At 41.5% G+C, this 21,655-nt stretch overlaps 1 protein-coding gene across 1 annotated transcript in view; it reads right to left on the bottom strand.

The window, feature by feature from the left end:
* megf11 (multiple EGF-like-domains 11) overlaps window positions 1–21,655 on the bottom strand; it is a 208,907-nt gene that overhangs the window by 120,621 nt on the left and 66,631 nt on the right. The window contains exon 6 of the mRNA XM_088340142.1: window positions 15,996–16,088. Within this exon, the coding sequence (XP_088196268.1) occupies window positions 15,996–16,088 (93 nt within the window). The remainder of the gene's footprint in view (window positions 1–15,995; window positions 16,089–21,655) is intronic.

Raw genomic sequence — 21,655 nt, 5'->3', positions numbered from 1 at the left:
TGTAGTTGAGAAATAGCAGAGCATTGCTGCAACCAAGAGAACCATTCAATTAATTTGTATATGATTGAGATCATTTATATTCATGTGAAACATATGTCATTTTTATGACTATTCCTCTATATGTCGATGTTACATGAGCTGACTTTCCAGCATTCAAAAACATTGTGGCTATCGTTTGATGTTAAGCCCCAACACTCATAAGGAATAAAATAGAAATGCGATGGACTTATTGAGTTAAGACCAAATATATGCATTAAAAAAGCACAACAGCATAAAAAACCTATTTATCATCCCATTTTATGGGATCAATAAATGTTCAAACAATAACCCCATCAAAATGTAATTCTGCACACACAAACAGATATTGCAGTTGTTAACAATCTTTATTGAACAAAGACTGCACACTCTAAAAGTAAATCATTTTCAGCCAAAATGAATCAAATTTGATGAATTGTAGTTTTCACTGGCCCTGTCCTATTTAGCGCTATATCTTCTAACGCCTTGAACCATTTTTTTTTACTGTTGAGCAGTTTGTATTTGAAAATGAACATTTTGTTGAGCAATGCAAGACAAACGTCGATCAATTCAAAAAAATGGAAGACGTCAAAAAAGCACCACAACAAAACCATAAAAATGCATTTTAATAATGGTATGAACTGAAAGTAAAAACAAAATGATGATAACAGAATAAGATCAAGAGCACAAACACACCACACAAACCAGCAGCGGCAATTAAACATTCAATTCTCAAGAGGACTCAAAACTAGATGCAGAATGGTGACAGTCAACAAGAAACACGCTGTTATGTCCTTGTCTAACCGTTTTTAAAATAGCCCACCTATCCTCGAGGAAACAATCCCTCAGGAATCTACACAGGTCACGGGCCAGCTTTGGTCCCAGCGGGGCCTGATTCAAGAGCGGGGAGAAGGATGAAATATTTTCTGGAAGCAGCAGGTGGAGTCAAGTGGGCGGCGAAGAAAAAACAGTGGATATCTTCAGTCGCAAGACAAACTTGGGTGAAGCTTATCGCCTCTCTTTGCCCAAACAAAAAAAAAACACTTTGAGTCTCCTCTGGCTGCCTGACACATTTACAAAACAACTTCTTGCCAGGTGCTGCTCCACAAAGCAGCTCCAAACCTTTGATTGGAAGCCAAATGGCTAACTCGAAGCCTGTCACTTTAGCGCGAGGCCGCTGAGCATACCACTTTATATCCAAGCCTGGGTGATATGCTTTTTAATCACATTCGCACAATCAGTATTTGGTGACCAAGACACACAATGCCTCCTCCCCAGTAGTCAAATCAGAGACCTAGCATTTATGTGAGCTTAACACATTTATTGCCATTGACAGCAATAGACATAAATCCTGCATTTATTCTTCAACTCTTTGATTGCCGTTAACAGCACACTGTCGTCCAGTGGTGCTGGTGCATTGCTTACCATCGACAGCTCTGTGCTGTAAAGCAGTAGTCTGCAACCCTTGGGCTGGGACGGATACCGGGACGGAGGTAGTTTGGTACCAGGACGCATATAAAGAACAGTGCAACAATCATTTTTGAAACAAGGATTCCCGACATTTGAGAACACAGTGATTATGTAGATTAATTGGTTCATATTACCTCGATTTAATTCAGAATCTAATTCGGTGGTTACCGCTACGGCCAAGAGGTAGTGCTCACGGTTTCACACCCAAATCAATTCGACATAGCCTCATATTGTGCTTATCATTTATCAAGAAGGAAGCATTACACCAAACATATTTTCAATTTAGCTTTAGATTTTCGATTTTTCAGTTCATTGATAAGGATATTAATTCATAAGTCCAGAGGGAAAATACTAGAGACACACAAATAAAAAATGCACGTGTTTGATACAAACAAGCTATATTTATTTACATGACAAAAAAATTAATCAAATGAAAGAATAAAAAGGACATTGTTGACACAAGCTTTCATAGTCACACAACTATTCATGTGTTCAAATTAATATACAGAAAAACATTACTCGCAAAATACAGGGATGAAGAAAATGGGATAAGAGTGAGATAGTAAATACTGCGTTTAAAACTAAGGTTAACATGTTGTTATTGTTGCTATTATATCATAACTGTTATTATAAATATTCTTTTTATTTTTATTGTTGTTATTATCATTGGTGCTACAGTGATGTTTGGTAACTAGTGGCATTATGACGTTGAGGGATAGGTATTATGAAGATTAGTGTATAAAATATGGGATTATTGTAATTATAATTATTGATATCTGACCTATGTACTAAGTATATCCATGAGATTTTGTTATATTAGACACAAGAGGAGAAGAGGATTTGTAAAATGTATTTAATAGAGAAGATAAAGGGGTAGGGAAAATAATCATCTGCTTTTGACTACCCCTTTTCGAACATGTTATGTAACATTATTTTGTTGTTGACTCATTGTTTTTGTCCTGTTTTTATTTTAATGTTCGAAATAAAGCTTTCATTCATAGTCTTAAACAACGGGAACGGGCAAAGAAATTCGGTAGCAATCAGTAAATTATTGATCCATACAACTGTTAAGATAATCAAGTCATTTAAGTAATCAGGAATTATTTTCATAGCGTGTCAAAATTGAGTGAGGCATTCCCCCCTTTAAGCATGGGTAAAGTCAGCAGTTTGGAGCTTTGCCTTTTCTTTTATAGTTGTGGTAAGTTCCGGTCAAAAGGGTGCAGTCTTAGTCACCCGTGAGTTCCTGCTAATACTTTCAGAATAAAATTCTGTAACTCGTTGATAATAATTATTTTAAAAAGATTGTAACTGTTGATAATAGGGAAAATTTCACTTTGACACTCCCTGAACTAATTCCTGGCATGAACATGACACAAAGATGCAGATCATTAAACTTTTGATTACCGTATTTCCACGACTATAATACGTACCGGGTTGTAAGCCCTCCCCCTCAAAAATAGTTTTTTGTCCCATATTTTCCATACATTAGGCGCACTGGACTCTAAGGCGTCTACAGTGGGAATGTCAACAAAGCAGTGAGATAGTTCAGTCAAACTTATTAACCCCATAATATTCTGACGGCTCGCAAAGAAGCAAATACGTGTCTCAGTCCGTACGATGTCAACAATCACTCAAATGCGTCATTCCACATACCATTAGGAAGGTTAAACTCTTTGGATTAAACCATTTCTTAGTTTCTATTTTCTTTTTCGCTGGCAACTGTGTGGGCAGCAAAGTAAGAATTTCATTGTGCAGGAAAACGTGATTCTTTACTGTGCATATGACAATAAACACTTTGAATTGAATTGAATTTAAAAATAGACTCATCGCAGGAACATAAAGATGTTATGATTGCCAATTCAGAGCACCTGCGAATGCTTAATTTGTGCCAACAGCCCGGATAGCTGATTGGCTGATGAACTCCTTTTAAACCCCCGACTTCCAAAAGATCCCTGTCAGATTGTTGTGCTAACCGTTGCTCCCAGCTCGGCAACCTCTCACGTTCAGACTCTGTTCCTGCTCTGTTTTCTCTGCCTGTTACCCGTTGTCAACCTGTTTCCGGACCTGACTCTGCCCCGTTCTGCTTGCCCGTTATCCTGTCTGTTTTTCCCCGCTACCTGCCTGCCTCCTGTTGCCGACTTCGTTTCCAAACTTGACACCGCCCCTTGCTCTCCAGTCTCGGCTAACGACTTGTAATTCCTGCCTGTCTTCAACCCTCCTACTTCCGCCTCTCCTGCTCCCCTTGTCCGTCGATCCTCGGATCGAGGAAGCAAGCCCTTTTCTCCCTCTTATCAATAAAACCGAGTAAACGAACGCTACTGGGTCCTGTCTCCGTTCCTGGTCCGTGACACAAGATCAGTCTGAACCAAGATGCTGGTACAATATAGAATAGAATAGAATACACCTTTATTGTCATTGTTACAAAATGGGTTGTCATATTGTGACAACGAAATTGGGCATGACACTCCAGTTTCACACATTTACAGTGAGTTAAAAAACCAAGAAGATAAAGGAACAGAGAAGATAAGGTTATAAAACAAGGAGGATAAGGTTATAGTTATAATTTACACAATATTTAAACAAGAAATGTCGGCATGTATGATGTCACATACACTTTGGTATCGTAAGGGTTTGTGCAATATGCATTTGGTGCAAAAATAGTCATCATAGTGCAAAAAAATAGTTAACATATGCATTTGGTGCAAATATAGTCATCATAATGCAAAAAAAAATAGTCAACATGGTGCAAGGTGAGCAGTAAACATAGTGCAGTCAACATGTGCAAGAGACATAGACATGAGTACCATTTTACGTTCGTATGAGGTAGTGTTTTTGCAAGAGTTTTTCAGTTTTTTGTGCGGTGTCTGTTTAGGGTGGTAATAGCTCTGGGGAAGAAACTGTTAAACTCTTTGGATTCAACCATTTCTTAGTATTAGGGTTTGTTTTTGTTTTGTGTGACCTGTAGCGCTTGCCAGAAGGCAGCAGGTCGAAGAGGTGGTGGCCGGGGTGAGAAAAGTCCTTGATGATTTCTGCTCTGCTGAGGTACCAAGAGCAGGCAATGTCCTCCAGACTGGGCAGAGAGCAACCGCTGATTTTCTAGGCTGTTTTGATGACCCTGTGGAGCGTTTTCCTGTCTGCTGCTGTGCACCCAGCATACCACACCGTAATGCAGTACGTTATAATTCTCTCCACTTTGGCTTTGTAAAAGGACACCTGCATCTGCTGTTTTAGCTGTTTTTTCCTGAGCACTCTCAGGAAATGCAGTCGCTGCTGGGCCTTCCCTACCATCTTGTCCCCTTCAGAGATGAGGCCGATCAAGGTGGTATCGTCGGCGAACTTAATGATTGTGTTTGTGGGGTGGGTCGGTGAGCAGTCGGAGGTGTAGAGGGTAAAAAGCAGGGGGCTCAGTGCACATCCTTGGGGGGAGCCAGTGTTCAGTGGGTGGGAGGGACGTCGTTACCGAGTTTCACGGACTGTGGGTGGTTTGAGAGGAAGTCTATTATCCAGTGGCAGATGGAGGGAGAGAGTTCTAGGTGTGTGAGTTTCTCCACCAGGATGTCCGGGATAATGGTGTTGAAGGCTGAGCTGAAGTCCAGAAGTAACTCCCCCGGTGGTCTAGGTGTTTCAGCACGGTGTGAAGTGCTGTGTTTATGCCGTCGTCAGTGGAGCGGTCTGCCCTGTAGGCAAACTGGTGGGGGTCCAGTGTGAGTGGCAGGGAGTTTTTTATGTACTGGGACACTAACCTCTCGAAGCACTTCATGACCACAGGCGTAAGAGCGACAGGCCTGTAGTCGTTGAGGCTTTCCACTGCTGACTTTTTGGGGATGGGAATGATGGTGGAGGTTTTGAGGCAAGGTGGGACAGTTGCCTGTGACAGGGACCGGTTGAAGATGGTGGTGAAGACCCCAGCCAGCGGATCGGAACAGTCCCTGAGTACCCTCCCTTGTACTCCATCCGGGCCATCTGCCTTCCTGGGGTTTATAGTTTTCAGTGCACGCCTGACTCAATGCTCCTGAAATGTGAGCGTGTTGCTGCTGGTTGTTGGTGGGTGTGATGTGGCTGTTTGTGGCCTTCCAGCTTCAAAGCGAGCGAAGAACTGATTAAGGTCCGCAGCTAGTGAAGCCTCAGCCTCAACAGTTGCCAGGTTGTGGCCTCTGAAGTTAGTGATGTGTTGAAGACCCTGCCACATCCTCCTCGAGTCATTTCCAGCGAAGAGGTGCTCGATCCTCCTCCTGTAGGCTACCTTTGCTTTCTTTATGCCTCTCTTCAGGTCAGCCCTGGCCACACGGTAAAGAGCCTTATCTCCAGGCCTGAAGGCGGTGTTGCGGTGTTTGAGGAGGTTGCGCACCTCACTGGACATCCAGGGATTTTGGTTTGGGTAGACTTTGATTTTTTAATTTACTGTGACTTCATCCGTGCAGTATCGAATGTAAGATAAAACAGTGTCAGTGAATTTCTGGATGTCATGGTGTTCAAATACCTCCCAGCAAGTTTGATGAAAACAGTCCTGCAGCTGAGAGAGGGCACCCTCAGGCCACGTTTGTGTTGTCCTCGTTACAGGCTTTGTTTTTCTACGGATGGGGGTGTATGAGGGGAAGAGGGACAGACATAGGTGATCGGAATTGACTAGGTGGGGGAGGGGGGAAGCTTTATATGCGTTTTTGATGTTGCTTTATATGCGTTTTTGATGTTGCTGTATACGCGGTCCAAAGTATTTTGGAAGTACAGTCCTTAAACATGCCTTATTAAAGTCCCTAGCGATAATGAAAGCTCCGTCGGGGTGTGCAAGCTGTTGTTTGTTGATGGCAACGAACAGGAGGTTTAGCGCTGTGCTAGCGTTAGCATCCGGAGGGATGTAAACAGCTATCACAATGAGCACAGTTAGCTCTCTCGGTAGATAGAAGGGTCTACCCGATACTGCTAGAAAGTCTATATTGGGCGAGCAGTGTGTATCAATGACTTTGCTGTTCTTGCACCACGTTTTATGAACGTAAACGCATAGTTCCCCACCTCTTTTTTTACCGGAGTCTTCGTTGTGGTCGTGTCGGTGTAGCATGCATCCTGCTAGCTGGACTGCAGCGTCGGGGATCCGCGGGTCAAGCCAAGACTCAGTGATGACAAAAATACTGCAATTCCACACGAAGCTGTTGGTAGCTATCCGCAGCTCAAGTTCACTGATTTTGTGAACGATTGATCTGGCATTGGCCAGGAAAATACTCGGAAGCGCTTGTCGGTGTGGTCGCCTTCTTGGCTTCTCCGCTAGGCCTCCCCGAGAGCCTTGTTTTTGCTTCCGTTCCCGCTGCACTCGCGCGCGGCGCGATCTTGAAAGCCTGGGTAGCTCACTAAAGTCGTCTTGCAGCCATCACATTCATTTACCACGAATATCTTTAGCCAATAGTGACTGATCCAAATGACGATTGACAGATTGGTTTGGAAATGAAACGCCGGTGTATATATATATATATATATATATATATATATATATATATATATATATATATATATATCTCATCTCATTAGCTACACCGCTTATCCTCAGTAGGGTCGCAAGGGTGCTGGAGCCCATCCCAGGAATCATCGGGCAGTGGGCAGGGGACACCCTGAACTGGTTGCCAGCCAATCGCAGGGCACACAGGGACAGACAAGTCACTCGCTCATTCACACCTAGGGACAATTTGGACCGGCCAATCCACCTGAAATGCATGTTTTTGGAATGTGGGAGGAAACCGGAGTTCCCGGAGGAAACCCACGCAAGCACGGGGAGAACATACAAACTCCGCACAGGAAGTCTGGAGCTGGATTTGAACCCACGCAGGAGGTGCCCAAGACATGAACTGTGCCGCACATGCGCTAACCACTGTGCCGCCGTGCTGCCCATATATATATATATATATATATATATATATATATATATATATATATATATATATATATATATATATATATATATATATATATATATATATATATATATATATATATATATACCAGCATACACCGCGGATTACTTCGCCTACGGGGGCAAATTTAGTCAGCGGCTGCTCGCCTTAGTTGCGAGCCCTTGCGACTTAATATTGATCCATTTATTATATATAAGGCGAGTGGTCAGCTTTTGAAAAAAAAATTAAATAAAGGCTTTTAGGTGCGCCTTATTGTCGTGAAACTACAGTCCATATACATTTTTGGGATTCAAATTTCTATTATACAGCTGGAGAGTCTGGTTACTTTTGTGCATGGCTGTTGGCGGAGTCAGGTGGAGGCATAGTCTCTACAATGAATCAAACCAAACTTCTGTGCTTATAGCCAATCAGCATGGACAATGATAACGTGCAACACACATACGTCATGCTAGAAAGATTGTCAACATACCATGGAAAACCTTTGGCAACCTAGATGAAGGATGCATGGATCCCTAAACCAAGAACACTACACAGGCACCACACAACACCAACAAGCTGTTCACTGAGTTGGTTCATTTGGTTTGTTCGTACTTCTAATGACTTGGTACGCGGAACGATGTGATGTTTTGCAACGTACTCTTAAGTCGGTATTCCTGATGGCATAGCCATACAACTTCCTCCTTATTATGAAAAATTATCTCAAAAGACAGTAGAAAAGAGTCTCAATTATTACATACAAAGTTATATGCATGGCATCAAGATGTCCACAGACGCCAACACCCTTATAATGTTGGTGATCTTTGAGGAAGTTGTTCGCACCGTACTAACTTCACATAGACATTGATTCAGATTTGTCGGATCTGACAGACTCTTACTTCCGATGTAAAGCACGGTATGTACACTTATTGTTTTCCTTCTAACAGACCTTCATCAGTTTTAGATATGACACCTCACTCTTAGTTCTTGGTGCATCTAATGCTATAAAAGAAGGAAAGTTTTCAACGTTACAAGTGCCACAGACATATAGACACACTCTACAAAACACTCTACTTACAAATGTTTCAGGTTACAAAGCTACTGTCGTCATCCTCACGTTCTGATTGGCTGAGAACTAGCGCTAACGGATCTATGAATTACGGCTACAGGCATCCTTGTGTGGATTTTGCATATTCTTCCCATGCCCTATGTCACTCCAAATTCCTAACACATTCTAAAGACATGGGTGAGATAGGGCCAGCACTCTGTGACCCTCGTTAGGTTAAACTGTTTGGAAAATAAATGAATGTGATTTTGGTGCGACATCTTAATGTTCCACATAACTACACTGTGGATTTATATTCATTATCATTATTAATGTCGTTATTGTTATAAATGTTGTGTTTGTCGTTATTATTATTGTTATTATTATTTTAGAAAAAGTGAAAACATGTTTAATGTCCATAGCAGCAGGCTACAACCTTGATTTAAACATTGAATACTTGGAAGATCTAAACCAGTAGTTGCCAAAGTGGGCAGTACCGCCCCCCTGGTGCAAAGATCTGGGGGAGCGGTGAAGAAGAAGGGGGCAGTAGGGGGAATCCACTGGGGAGCCAAGGGGGGCGCCAGCCAGCAAAATATTGGGAACCATTGATCTAAACCTATATGTTTTTAGATGTATATAAAACTGGCGTATAATTGCTTTAACACATTGTTTGTGCATTATGAGTTAAGACTGCTGTAGTTGAATGCTAATGTTGGTTTTATGTAGAAACATTCTCAATGTAAAATGTTTGTCCTTATTGCCACAGTTTTACAAAATTAGGATTGCATTCTACACTAAAATCCATAAACCACACTCAAGTCTATTTAGTCTTTTTTTTCAACAAGGATTAAATAATATTTGTTATCTGCTAAGCTAACCGGAAAGGAGCAAAAGCAGAATAGTAACTTTGTTGTGAAACAGAGCTGCCAACTCCAGCTCATATATAAAGGACAGTAGACACATACCTCATATTTCACTGGTAAATAATTTAAACAAACACTACTACATGATGGTGGATTGATTTTAAGAATTGGCAGCCATTCTGCATTTTCAATAGAGGAAAGCTTGTGAATGAAAACACTGGTAAGGCGTCTACAGTGGGTATTAAAAAATATGAATATTACCTGTGGTTTCACTGTGCAAGTTGGATTAGTAAAGCACCTGCAAGCTCAGCTGCACCAACCGAGACTGGGCCAAAAATATCTCCTGGGGAAACCCCCCCGGAGCCTCCACTCTTCTTTCAGAAAGGCTGCCCCCGTGGGGGTGGGGGCCATACATCACTGCCGAAGCCACAGCGCTCCTGCATTGACGCAGGAGCAGGTGATTTACACACATCTGCTAATCAGAAAATGGGTTTCCTGCTAATGAAAATTCATAGATCCATACACTAACTCTACAGATATAATTCTTCATTCTTTATGCTGATAGGTTGATTTATTGTTGTATCCCAAGAATGTGTTGAGTGAGTTTATACTGATGCTCTCGGGAGGCAGACCTGCTCTACAGTTGCAGCAGTGAAACACTAGTTGGCAGCATGTTCTGCCTTTCATTCATGATGTTATTAATTAAGAAAGAGTAAATTGTAAGCCGTAAGCAAAATAACATAATATTCCGGTCCAAACCAGACCTGAGTACTGAGTCCCAAAAATGTAAATAATAAAAATGGATCTTGGACTTTTGGACAGTGTATGAAATCAAAAGCACAACAAGTGAAACACATGAATAGAAATTTGACCTTTGTGGCTACTTTGAAACCATCTATTTTAAAGGGGCATGAAATTACTTTGTAGCTACTCTTGCCTTCTCTTAAATATTAATGCAAGTACAAACACTCACATGCTGGTGCACTCAAACACACTCAGATACAAGGACACACACAGAAGTGAGTTTCACTCAATCCGATACAAAGAGAAAATACTGTGGTGCTGTATTTGACCACCTCAAAACCTGAGCACCCGAAGGCCTACTAAAACAAATCATTATGCATCAAATGGACTGAACCATTTCAAAGCAGTGGAGCATTTCTGACGCTGCGTTGTTCAAACGTTTGTTTTGTTTTCCTTTTTTAATCTTTTTTATCCAGCGTTTTTCATCATATTTAAGCCTATCTTGTTCTTAATTTTGGAAAAGAGTTTTAAAAATGCAATATTTTATGTTGGTGCTTGGGTTGAATTTGGGGTTTCTTGAGCACCCTTTGAAATGGGCTGTTGACGCCAATGGAGTGGAATATGGTCTTCGATTGTGTGTTTTTAGTTTGAAATAATTTACTCTAACCTACAATGGCAGGACAATAATGTTTTTCATTTTTCACAATAAATGTATCCACATTGTTACAGCCTTATTCACGCTAGCGCTAAGCTATGTTTAGTATCGACTACTGAGTTTGAAAACTGGTGTTAGGGAGGCAATAGCCTTCCAAATATTCAAATAGTAGGATGGTGTTAGGCAGCAATCAACAGAACAATGAACAAACTTAAAAAGTACAGAATATTATAAAATAATGAAACTGAAAAAAATACTCCTGTTGGGTCAAAAGCCAAAGAATAAAAATGGGTTTTAGGACTACTTAGGGAACCTTTCTGATGGGCAAAGGGCAAATAATTCCATAGTTTGGGAGCAGCAGCAGAAAAGGCTCTAGGCCCTCTAAGCTTCCTCTTAGACCTCGGTACCTTCAGCAGCAGCTGACCGGCTGACCTGAGGCACTGAGCAGGGACATGAAAGTGAAGCAGCTCACTGATGTTAAGAGGGGCAAGGCCAGTAAAAGATTTCAAAAAATAATAATAATCTTAAAATGAACCCTGAAAAGCATGGGCAGCTAGTGAAGGGAAGCCAGAACCAGTGTAATATGCTCCTTCTTATGTGTGCCAGTTAAAAGTCGTTCAGCAGCATTTTGGGCCAGCTGAAGGCGTGAGATGGAAGACTGATGGATTCCATAATAACAGTGCATTGCAGTAGTCTAGCCGAGATGTTAAAGTCTCTGCTACAGTATCGCAAGCCGGCATTGTCTTTTAGACTGGGCAGAGAGCAGCCGATTGGCTGTGTCAGTAGGTTTTTCCTATCTGCTGCTGTGTACCCAGCATACCACACAGTGATGCCATATGCCAAAATGCTTTCCACTGTAGCTTTGTAGGACACCAGAAACTTCTGTGGACCCTCAGGAAGTGGAGTCGCTGCTGGGCCCTCCCCACCACAGCCCTGGTGTTGGCAGAGCGAGAGGTCGCCGGAGATGTGCATGCTCAGGAGTTTGAAAAAGTGGACTCTCTTCACACAGTCTCCATTTATAATGAGTGGGGCTGGGTTTGTGTGTGTCTTCCTGTAGTCAAGTATGACTACCTTGGATTAGTGGCGTTGAGATTTACTTCATTTTTCGAAAACCACATTGTCAGCGTTTCCACCTCCTTCCTGTATGCCCTCTCATCCCCATCAGAGACATGTCCCACCAAGCGTGGGGTGGGTTGATGAACAGTGTGAGGTATAAAGGGTAAACAGGAGAGGGCTCAGCACACATCATTAGTAGGTCAAATATAAGAGTAACTGTTCATCACACAGTGCAGAAAATCATTGGCTGCTCTCTGCCCAGTCTGCATTACCACAGCAGAGCCGAAAACATTATTAAGGACTACTTTCATCCCAGCCAAGAACTAACAGGCTAAGAGATGGCTTTTTTCCCACAGCCGTTACCACCTTAAACAAGCAGAAAATAAATATTACCCATTACCCATGCATTGAAAAATCATAACTCTGTTCTGTTCTTATTTTTGCACAATGTCGCAGCTAAATCTCTGACATTAGAGGTAAGGCCCATTCCCAGAGACAGTATTTGGGAGATGCTGACATGTTTGGATGTATGCCTAACAGCATGTAAAGATACTTTCCTCTCGTTGAGTCTTTGTCATACAATGCTTCTCCTGCACAACTCCCAATGGGTAAAAACATCAAAACACACCTGCCCTTCAATCAAATGAACTCGGAGCCGAGGTGGCCTGACATATACGCCTTCAGATTAGCAAATGAAGGAAAACAGCAAAAGACACCGTGACGAGCAGAAACAGGAGCTGCGACCAAGACAGAGTTTGGGTGAAGAACACAGCGCAACTTGGGGTCCTCACAGGCCCAGCCCAGACCCCAAGGCCTTGGAACATGAAGGTGCTCTCAGAGAGTCTTAAGAGAAACCGATCCCACGTCGGAGCCATTGCAGAAACTCAAGACTGTGACTTTATCAAGGTGCATGATTAGAATACCAGTGAGAATAGACTTGTCATAACGTATCCTATTAAAAAAACAGTTATTGATGTTATCAATGATGTTGTTAAAATAAATTTGGGTAACCAACTTAGGGGGGGTATGGTAATATTTGTAAAAACCAACAGGTGGAACTAAATGGTAACGGTTGATTGTGCTTTTTAACTCATTACACAGTCGTAAGAATTTTCATGTTAAAGGGACGCTGAGCAATATTTCTGTCAGCTAATAATTTGGGTGGTTGCACATTTGAAGATTAAGACTATACTCTTAGGGATCATTTCAAGTTAAAATGTAGAATTGAGCTAATGCCTGAAGGAAGCAGCCATGAGTTTCTTTTCTGAAGGTTTACTCATTTGTGGGACAATTAAGAATTATTCAGATAACTCCAGCATACCTATTCGGCAAAAACGAAAGGATCCAGTATTTTGCTGTGGAAATTGCCCGAAACAGAGAAGGCCTAAACGACACCGTCTTCACGTCTAAGTTCCAAATGTTGAAATTGTAAATCGGTGACAACCTACACGAGGGCAAGCGAAAACTCAAAAACCTCAACACGAGGAAGATGAAGAAACTTGAGAAGGGACTGCACAATACACAAAGAGGTAAGTATTAGTTTCAGGAGCGAGCAGCAGCAAGTCAACTGCAGGAGAGAGAGTGGGAAAGGTGAGAGGAGAGAGAGTGGGAAAGGTGAGATGGCACAACATTCATTTGGACAGGTAACTTAAAATTAGTTTTACCTGGTTATATCAGTATCAGAAATTATTTTCCCCCCATTTTATTAACACTCCACTTATTGAAAAATGAATATTTTGTTTGTTTGTTTGTACATGATTCAATTTTTTGTTTGTTTGTACATGATTCAAATTGAATCTTTTCTTCCGGCGCCGTCACGAATGGCAGCCACTCCAGCAGCTCCCGTGTTATTTTAGATTGTTCTCGATTGTTCTCAGCTCAGGGATGCTGCTGGAAATGTGAATTTCCCTTCGGGGATGAACAAAGTATCTATCTATCTATCTATCTATCTATCTATCTATCTATCTATCTATCTATCTATCTATCTATCTATCTATCTATCTAATGGGCCTGTGTTAGGAGTTTACTAAGAGACAGTATGTTGCAAGATGCTGACAAGCTTGGGTGTATGATTAAAGCAGCATGTAAATATACTTTCCTCTTGTGAGTCATAGCCATACAGACGATGTTTAGAACATTGTTACATAAAAATGTACACTACATTGTTATCAAGGCCAAGAAAGATAGTTCTATTCTATTCTAAACACTTATATATAATTGAGGAACAGCTTCTTTTCAAGAGCTATTACCACCCTAATTTCCCATCTACAGTGTCCATGAGCACAATGTACTGTACCAATGGCCACTGTGAATATGCACATATTGTTATACATCATTAATTTTCATTAGAATTTATCCTTCTGCACATTTTACTTTTTTAATTTGCTTTACTGGGTGAGGCTTTTCAATGTAATTATGCCCTCATCACTGACAATAAAGGCCATTCATTTATTCATTCATGTTTGCTATACAGCAGCAGTACACTCACATCAATTCAAAAGCTTTGCAAACTGTCAAACATAAACCAAAGAGAAGAGCACAATGTTTCTTATTAACAAACACGCCACTTTGTCTTTACACCTGCTAGCTTAAATATTAAGGGATAATGGCAAATGATGGATTCACAAATAGTAGGCTACTTCTATAGTGCTCTGACCGATTTGTTGTATTTCCACCACGCCCATAAGACGCACATAAGTTTCAGATTTTCTTTAAATTGTAGGGTGCACCTTATCGCACAGCGCACCCTATCTCCATTGCAGAGTGGGTGGTCTTAAGTTGGGCCGACCGCTCCCGAGAATGGGAGATCCCAAATACCAGCCTTGGTCTAGTCAAGCCTTACAACATACGTGAAATCTGATGTTTTTGTGAGATCGGTCACACTTCCAAAGAATGCAACATCTATGTGTCTCCTGTGACTTTTAAGCATCTCTGGTTTGATTGCCATAATTTACTGCTTGCGTGGCAGAGGACGCATGATGTCACACGTATGTTAGCAAAAGTGCTCATGAATGCTGACGCCGTAGCGTATTCAGCAATTTAAAGCTATTGAGGCCGAACAGAGTTCTCCCCCAAATATGAATTAAATCCAAAAGTTCACTTTCCCTCCATTGAATGCTCTCCGTGTTTTCGTCCGCAGTGGTATGTTGATTTCTACGCTACGCGGAAGAACATGGACACTGAGCAGCGGCCGCGAAAGAATTGAAGATTAATGAATCGAAAGTTAGCAAGTTGGAGGAAGCTGAAAATGAACTCCAAAAAGTTTTTACCCATGTGTTTTACTTTGTAATCAATACTTAAATAAACTCAGTTTTAGTTCCACTGTATTTTTAAATATTACCCACACTCGTATGCTTGTCTGTGTTGTGCCGAAAAATGACCAAACCAAGCATGAAAAATGCCGTTATATCTAGTTTTGGGGAGTATGCAATAAAACAGTAAAGCACGAAGCATTTGCACTTTGTATGCACGAGGGGAAACATCTAATGCAAGGCTAAGGCACCCGTGGCCTATCGGGCAGATGCGCCGCCATTGTGTTCAATTCTAAAACCGAACCAACTACGGACACTGCGCCCTTTCACACGTGGCGCCTTATGGGCGTGAAAATATGGTATGTTTGCTATAATACAATATATTTGTTTTATACCTGTAAAATATAATAGCCCCCCCGCAACCCTAATGAGGATAGGCGGTACGGCTAATGAGATGAGATGAGATGAATATAATAGAGCACAATTTATTGTGGAAGAACATTTAAGAATATGTATTTGAATATTATAGATTATTAGCAAATTTTAATCAATTCTATTTTTTCTACCGTTGGCATCAGAGAGAATTTAAGAGCTAGCGTTTTACATTGTTTTGTATTCTCATCTTTTACAGACTTTTTGAATACTACATTGAGATTTCAAAGAAGCGCCTTTTATCTTGGCCTATTACAACGCACCATTGATTTATCCACTTGCAGCCACAAGTCAAAGGCACCCATCTAATCATGATTAAGATCATAACAGAGCGCTCAAGAGGCACAGCAGGGATTCACTCATCCATCCATCCGTTAGATTCATCAAGCATATCACTTCCACTTTCAGCAGATGAATATGAATCCATTGGGACTTACCTGTTCCATTGGCTGTGTTTGCAAGGAAGAGAGGATTCAAAACTAAGTAGCTTTGCGATAGGCGTACACTGAAGCAAATGCTTTGAAACTAACAGGCTGAGAAAGCCATTTAGGCAAAGAATAGCGACTGAGGGAGAGGAGGGGCACTCACCACTGGAGCAGTCCAGTCCTCCCCATCCTGGCTCACACTGGCAGGTATCAGGAGACACGCAGCGGCCATGAACACATTCTTCGGTGCACAGAGCTGAAAAAAAAACACGATCATGTACGGTTTTAGTTACAAATACCACATACATGACAGAAAATCATTATTTTAATTAGATTTATGTTCAAACTATATTCTTGTTAAAGTTTAATTGAGACTATCCTGGCAATCCGACAGTCAGTCAATAACTGCTGCTATTTTGTGCAGGGGGATCAAGTCTTGTAGGATCCTGGGCCTTTTACGAACATTAAATCTGAAAAGTTATCTCAACTAAAAAGAAGTGCCTAATTATTTCATAATCAAATCGAAGGAAAACTTTTTAAATTCCGTAGCAGTTAATAAAAGAAAAAGAAAAAAACATAACTCATACCAGTGTTTCCCTAATAACTTTGCGTGGCCCCTTCTCAAGGTTTCTTATTTTCCTCTTGTTGAGGTTTTTTAGTTTTCCTTTCACGCATGCTGGTTTCACATCAGGGATTGTGTAATGGTGGCCTGTGGAGTCCTTTGAGACATTTGTGATTTAAGGCTGTTAAGAAAAAAAAGTGACTTGACTTGCGAACTTGGTGGACTGACAGTCTTGTCTTAGTCCTCCGTAAAAAAACTTTGTACACTTTAGATTTAAACACATCGATCTGGTGCATTTCTTTTAGAGAAATCAAGAAACTAGATCTATTGCCTAGATCTATGATGAATGTGTCACTCCCGGGCCGCGCGACGGAGCGAGTTCGGCGGACGCGGCGTCACACGGCGCCATGCGAGAAGAGGTGGTGGGCGTGATCGGGCTACCCCCGTAACTGGAGGGAGCCCGCTCGTCCGATGACCCCAGTAGCGCGGCGCGACAACAGGCGGCCGTCCGCGCGCGGTGGGCAAAAGGTGGCGGATGTGCGCGGGACCCCCGTAACTGTGTCGGTGTCGTGCGTATCGCGCCCGAAAGCGCCCGCGCTGCGGGTTAGGGGCTTGCTCGACGGAAGTGACCGAACGACACCCGCGGTGCGGCGCAAGTAAAAACCCTGTCGTGAATTTGTCTCCGATCGTCCCGGGCGGACGGAAAATCACCCAGCTGTACGACTCTTAGCGGTGGATCACTCGGCTCGTGCGTCGATAAAGAACTATGTGATTTGCAGCTGCGATTGGCTGGCAACCGGTTCAGGGTGTCCCCTGCCCACTGCCCGGATATGGCTGGGATGGGCTCTAGCCCCCCCGCGACCCTGATAAGGATAAGCGGTGCAGATAATGAGATGTGATGAGATTTTTTTTTTTGAAGGGTCGTCGCTACTTCACAGATTTTCACTTTTTGCGGGTGGTTTTGTTCCCCATTAACCAGGTCTAAAAAATAATAATAAAAAAAAAATAATAATAATAATAATATATATTTGTTGTTGTTTTTTTGAAGGTGCGCCGCTACTTTGCGGATTTTCACTTATCGCGGGTGGTTTTGGTCCCCATTAACCGCGATAACCGAGGTCCCACTGTATAATGTGTTGTCTTATCTTTTGTCGTCACAATAGTTCAAGTTATTCATGTTGGTTGATAATTTTGCAGTCATTTTGGATTTTACGTTATGTTTCACCTGTTTTACTTTAATTTATTTTAGTGTGTTTTTTTAAAAAAATCATTTCTATCTATCTATCTACCTTCGTCATATCCCTCAAGAGGTGTGACGGACAGCAAGACACACACATATAATAACAAATAAAATAATAGGGAAATAAATAGCAAAAAAACACACAAATATTTTTTGGACCACGGCCAACCCAATTGCCCAAACACCCAAACAAGTTAGGCACCTCGGCACCTAAGTTGGTCATGCTTTCGTCCCTCCAGAAGAAATGTGACACCAGAAAGCGGCCATGTCACTCGGGTCAGGGTGACACAACACATTTTTCTGTTCAACAGCAGGGCCCGACAGCTTTCACTGGTTTACCCCTGCCGCATCATACAGGTGCTCAGCCCATCTTTAAGAACGCGTCCACAATCCCATTATCCTTTCACAACACCTCTCCACTCCTTTCTATCACCAACAAGAGCTCTAGCTTCAATTATTTTTAGACCTCTTTCCTGCGGTGCACTCATAACACCATCCATCCACGTCAATCGTGGCCTTCCTCTTGGTCTCCTTCCATTAACTTCTGCTCTGTAGATCCTCTTCAACATTCGCTCCTCATCCATCCTCTCCATGTGTCTAAACCAACCGAGTACTCGCTTATCAACACGCTTGCTCAGTTCCACAACTACTCCAGTTCTGTCTCTCACAATTTCATTTCTCAGTCCATCCAATCTTGTTACTCCTAACATAGTCCTCAAACACTTCATCTCAAAAACATTCAACTTCCTTCTTAAATCTGCGTTCAGGCTCCAAGTCTCTGCACCATACAAAACAGTCGGCACAATCACACTCTCATACAGTCCCCTCGTAACATCCATACTCATACTCTTGTTGTTCATCACTCTCCTCAGAGCACCCAAAACCTTGCTTCCTTGATTCACTCTGTGCAATACCTCATACTCCATTCCACCAACTGCAGCCACAACCCAAGTACCTAAAGCTTTCAACTTCATTCAATTTCTTTTAGTGTTTTTTTAATAAAATCATAATAATAGTAAAAACACTTAAAATTTGCAAAAAAACATTTTTTACCATGTTGACTATTATTTATTTATTCAGTAAAATATAATTAAAATGAGCAAATAACCAATATCAAAATGAAGATTTTTCTTTTAATTTGTATATTTTACTTTTTTTGCTCTGTACTCCTAAACAGCTTCATCATACAATACAAGTTTTTGAATATAATGCTTTACCTTATGTGCAGATAATTAGTAGGTGCTGCAACCTACTATTATGGAAGAAGGTTAAAGTTACTCGGCTGATGTATGGAAGAAAGTAATTATAGTGAACAAAATCATGCTCTTTTTGAAAGGATAAAATTGAGCAATTTCCTTCTGCATACTACTGTTCCCCGCCTTTCTGCTGTAAAGGATTTTGTTTCTCTGACATAAGGTACATTTTGCCCATGAATTGATATTGAATATTAACATGTTTCTTTCAAACTCTTTCTCTGAATTAAAAGTACAGTATTCTTCACTGAACAAAAAACTCCATCTTGCTATTGAAGGCTTCTACTCAATAGCGGTCATAATGGTGGAACTTGAAGTTAGTTAAAGTCTATTGTAGTTTGCAGTGTAAACAAGTTGAGAAAGACTTTCTTTACATAAATACGCCATCCAATCATAGCTAGAGAAAGCGCCCTGGGCACAGCGTGTAACGACAGAAAATATTGAGTTTGTGTTGGAATAAAAAGCGTCTCACACAAAGTTTAAAGGCGGGAAAATGTTGCATTGTTAAACACTCATATTCAACATCCATCTCTATTATTTGACAGCCGATGGAACAATTTCTCCAGAGAGCGCGGACTTAATCATCATCTCAGTTCATCACACTTTTACTTTCCAGATCGAGCTGTTATCAGCAGGCGGAGGCATGACAGCAAGGGCTGTAAATCCCATCTAATTTGATCAGCCGGTGCTTTGTCATGTACCGATTCTTGAATATAGCGAGGCTGTGCACTGCAGTGTTTACTAAGTGGCTGTGTTGTCTTGATCATTTCTATTGAGCAAGCGGCACCCCACCGCCAGGATCTGATTTGTATTCCTCCAGGCGTGTTCAGGGAGGTTTGCAACCTCCGGGTGGGGGTTTTGAAGCTTTTTGGTTGTTTTATGAAACAAAAAAAGATCTCCACGGAGAATGAGCACTTAAAATGAAAGAGAAAAGTGAAAAGGCAAGGTCATGAGGGTTGCTGGGTTAAGAAAGGTGCTTTCTTATCATGGGGAAAGAACGCAAGCATGACAGGAATCAGCAGTGGATACTGATACAACCAAGGGCAGTACAACAAACCCCAGATCCCGATCGGACCTTTGCCAATTTCCTTTTGTTTTTTGCGGCTAGACAGCAGGTCGGCGCTAAGCTTTGAGTTGATTCTTCCCAGCTCTTGCAGGGTATCATGGCGCTCATCTGGCAGGCAGAGAGGTCAGCGGGACCTGGAAGAATTCCAGAACTCCACAACTATAGATTATCACTCGATCAGGCTTCGATTAGACTCGGCTGCCGGCAGGAGAGATGAGGCCGGAAAGGGGAGGAAGAAGGAGAATCCCTAACAAGCCGACGCTAATCACGGAAATGCTCCCGAGGCAAAAACGGTAAACCAGAGATTGAGAGATAATGCAGGGCCGATGTTTGAGCATCAGTATTCTGGCAAGGAGAGTGTCTAATTAAAACGAGGGGAAAAAGAAAAGAAAAAAAGAAGAGTCTGTCCGACGTTTGTGCTGACGGAAGCGCGGGATCGACTACCTGTAATCAATGAGGCCGCAATATGCAAAGTGTTCAAAACAAGGAGACCGATTCAAAGTCACCACAACGAGCTGATTTGATTTTGTTTCAATCAGCAAATTCCGATCAGCTACCGAGAGGCAAAAAATGCAAACGTGTCACAAAAAAGAAACATGAAAATGAAGTTTTGCCCAGGGAGAAAAGATGAAGTGCGCACTTCATCCCGAGATCTGGATGGCGCTGCTCAACACCCCCCCCCCAAAAAAAAAGGCCCGGCATAATCAAACAGGAGTAGGCCTTTTCATTTAATTGAAATTCATGAATCACGGCGCCAAACTCATTTCAGAGGAATCTGAAAATTGAGTCTTTCATCTTGATAAAAGGCTAATCTAGCTCATTATGCAAGAGGTGTTATCGGGGCAGTTAACAATGGAGCTAATTGGTAAATGTGCTGCAGCATTAATAAGAGTTATAGTTGCGCACGGTCAAACCACTATCTTGCTCCTCTTTCCAAATGGATAACAAAAAGATAGATTGTGTCCTCCTTGTTTCGAGGACAAGCACGAATCGCACTCAAAATTATTCAGAGACTATTGTGAACTTGGTAAAGGCCAGCTGAAGTACGTTTCTTGCAAAATGAGAAAGACAAATCCTTTTAATAGAAAATACATCTTTATACATTTCAACCACAGCATATCATCACCTTGAAAAACCCAAGAAATATAACCGATTATGCATGAATTTATAATTTCTTTTTTGCATATTTTATAATTGTATAGTTTTCTTTTCTCTGTATGTTGTCACTTTCAGTTTATGCTCAAACCTTCCAATGGATGTCTAAAGTCTGCCTGGTTCATATAAAGGCATTCTTGCTGGCATGCTAAAGTAACAAATGATTAAAATTTTATTTGACATTATGTCATCTATCGTCGTTGTAATTGTGCAGTTTATCTATTTTATAACAGGCAGTAAACGGAATATTGCAATCACGCCTTGATAGAAGTATAAGGCAACGGGCAGACTAGATGGATTGAGTGAGAGAGGAGAGCGTAAGACAGAAGGATGGATCGTGGGATTGATAGAGATTGAGAGATATTAGTTCTGGTACTGCGTAAGCGATGTCGCCCACATATTCATTGAATTGAAATATCACTGTTAATGCCAAAATTAAGGACAGACATACAATATACCATAATTTTTTCGCAAAAAAATGACTTTGGATTATGTAATACTTGGCCCAACATGCATAATGAGGTTGTCAAAATAAAGTTGCACACAA

This window comes from Urocampus carinirostris, chromosome 7 (genome assembly GCF_059441175.1).
Source record: "Urocampus carinirostris isolate Australia breed hairy pipefish chromosome 7, RoL_Ucar_1.0, whole genome shotgun sequence".
In the NCBI taxonomy this organism is placed as follows: domain Eukaryota; kingdom Metazoa; phylum Chordata; class Actinopteri; order Syngnathiformes; family Syngnathidae; genus Urocampus; species Urocampus carinirostris.
Note: the sequence above shows the minus strand (reverse complement) of the source record. Positions and strands in the feature narration are given on the sequence as shown.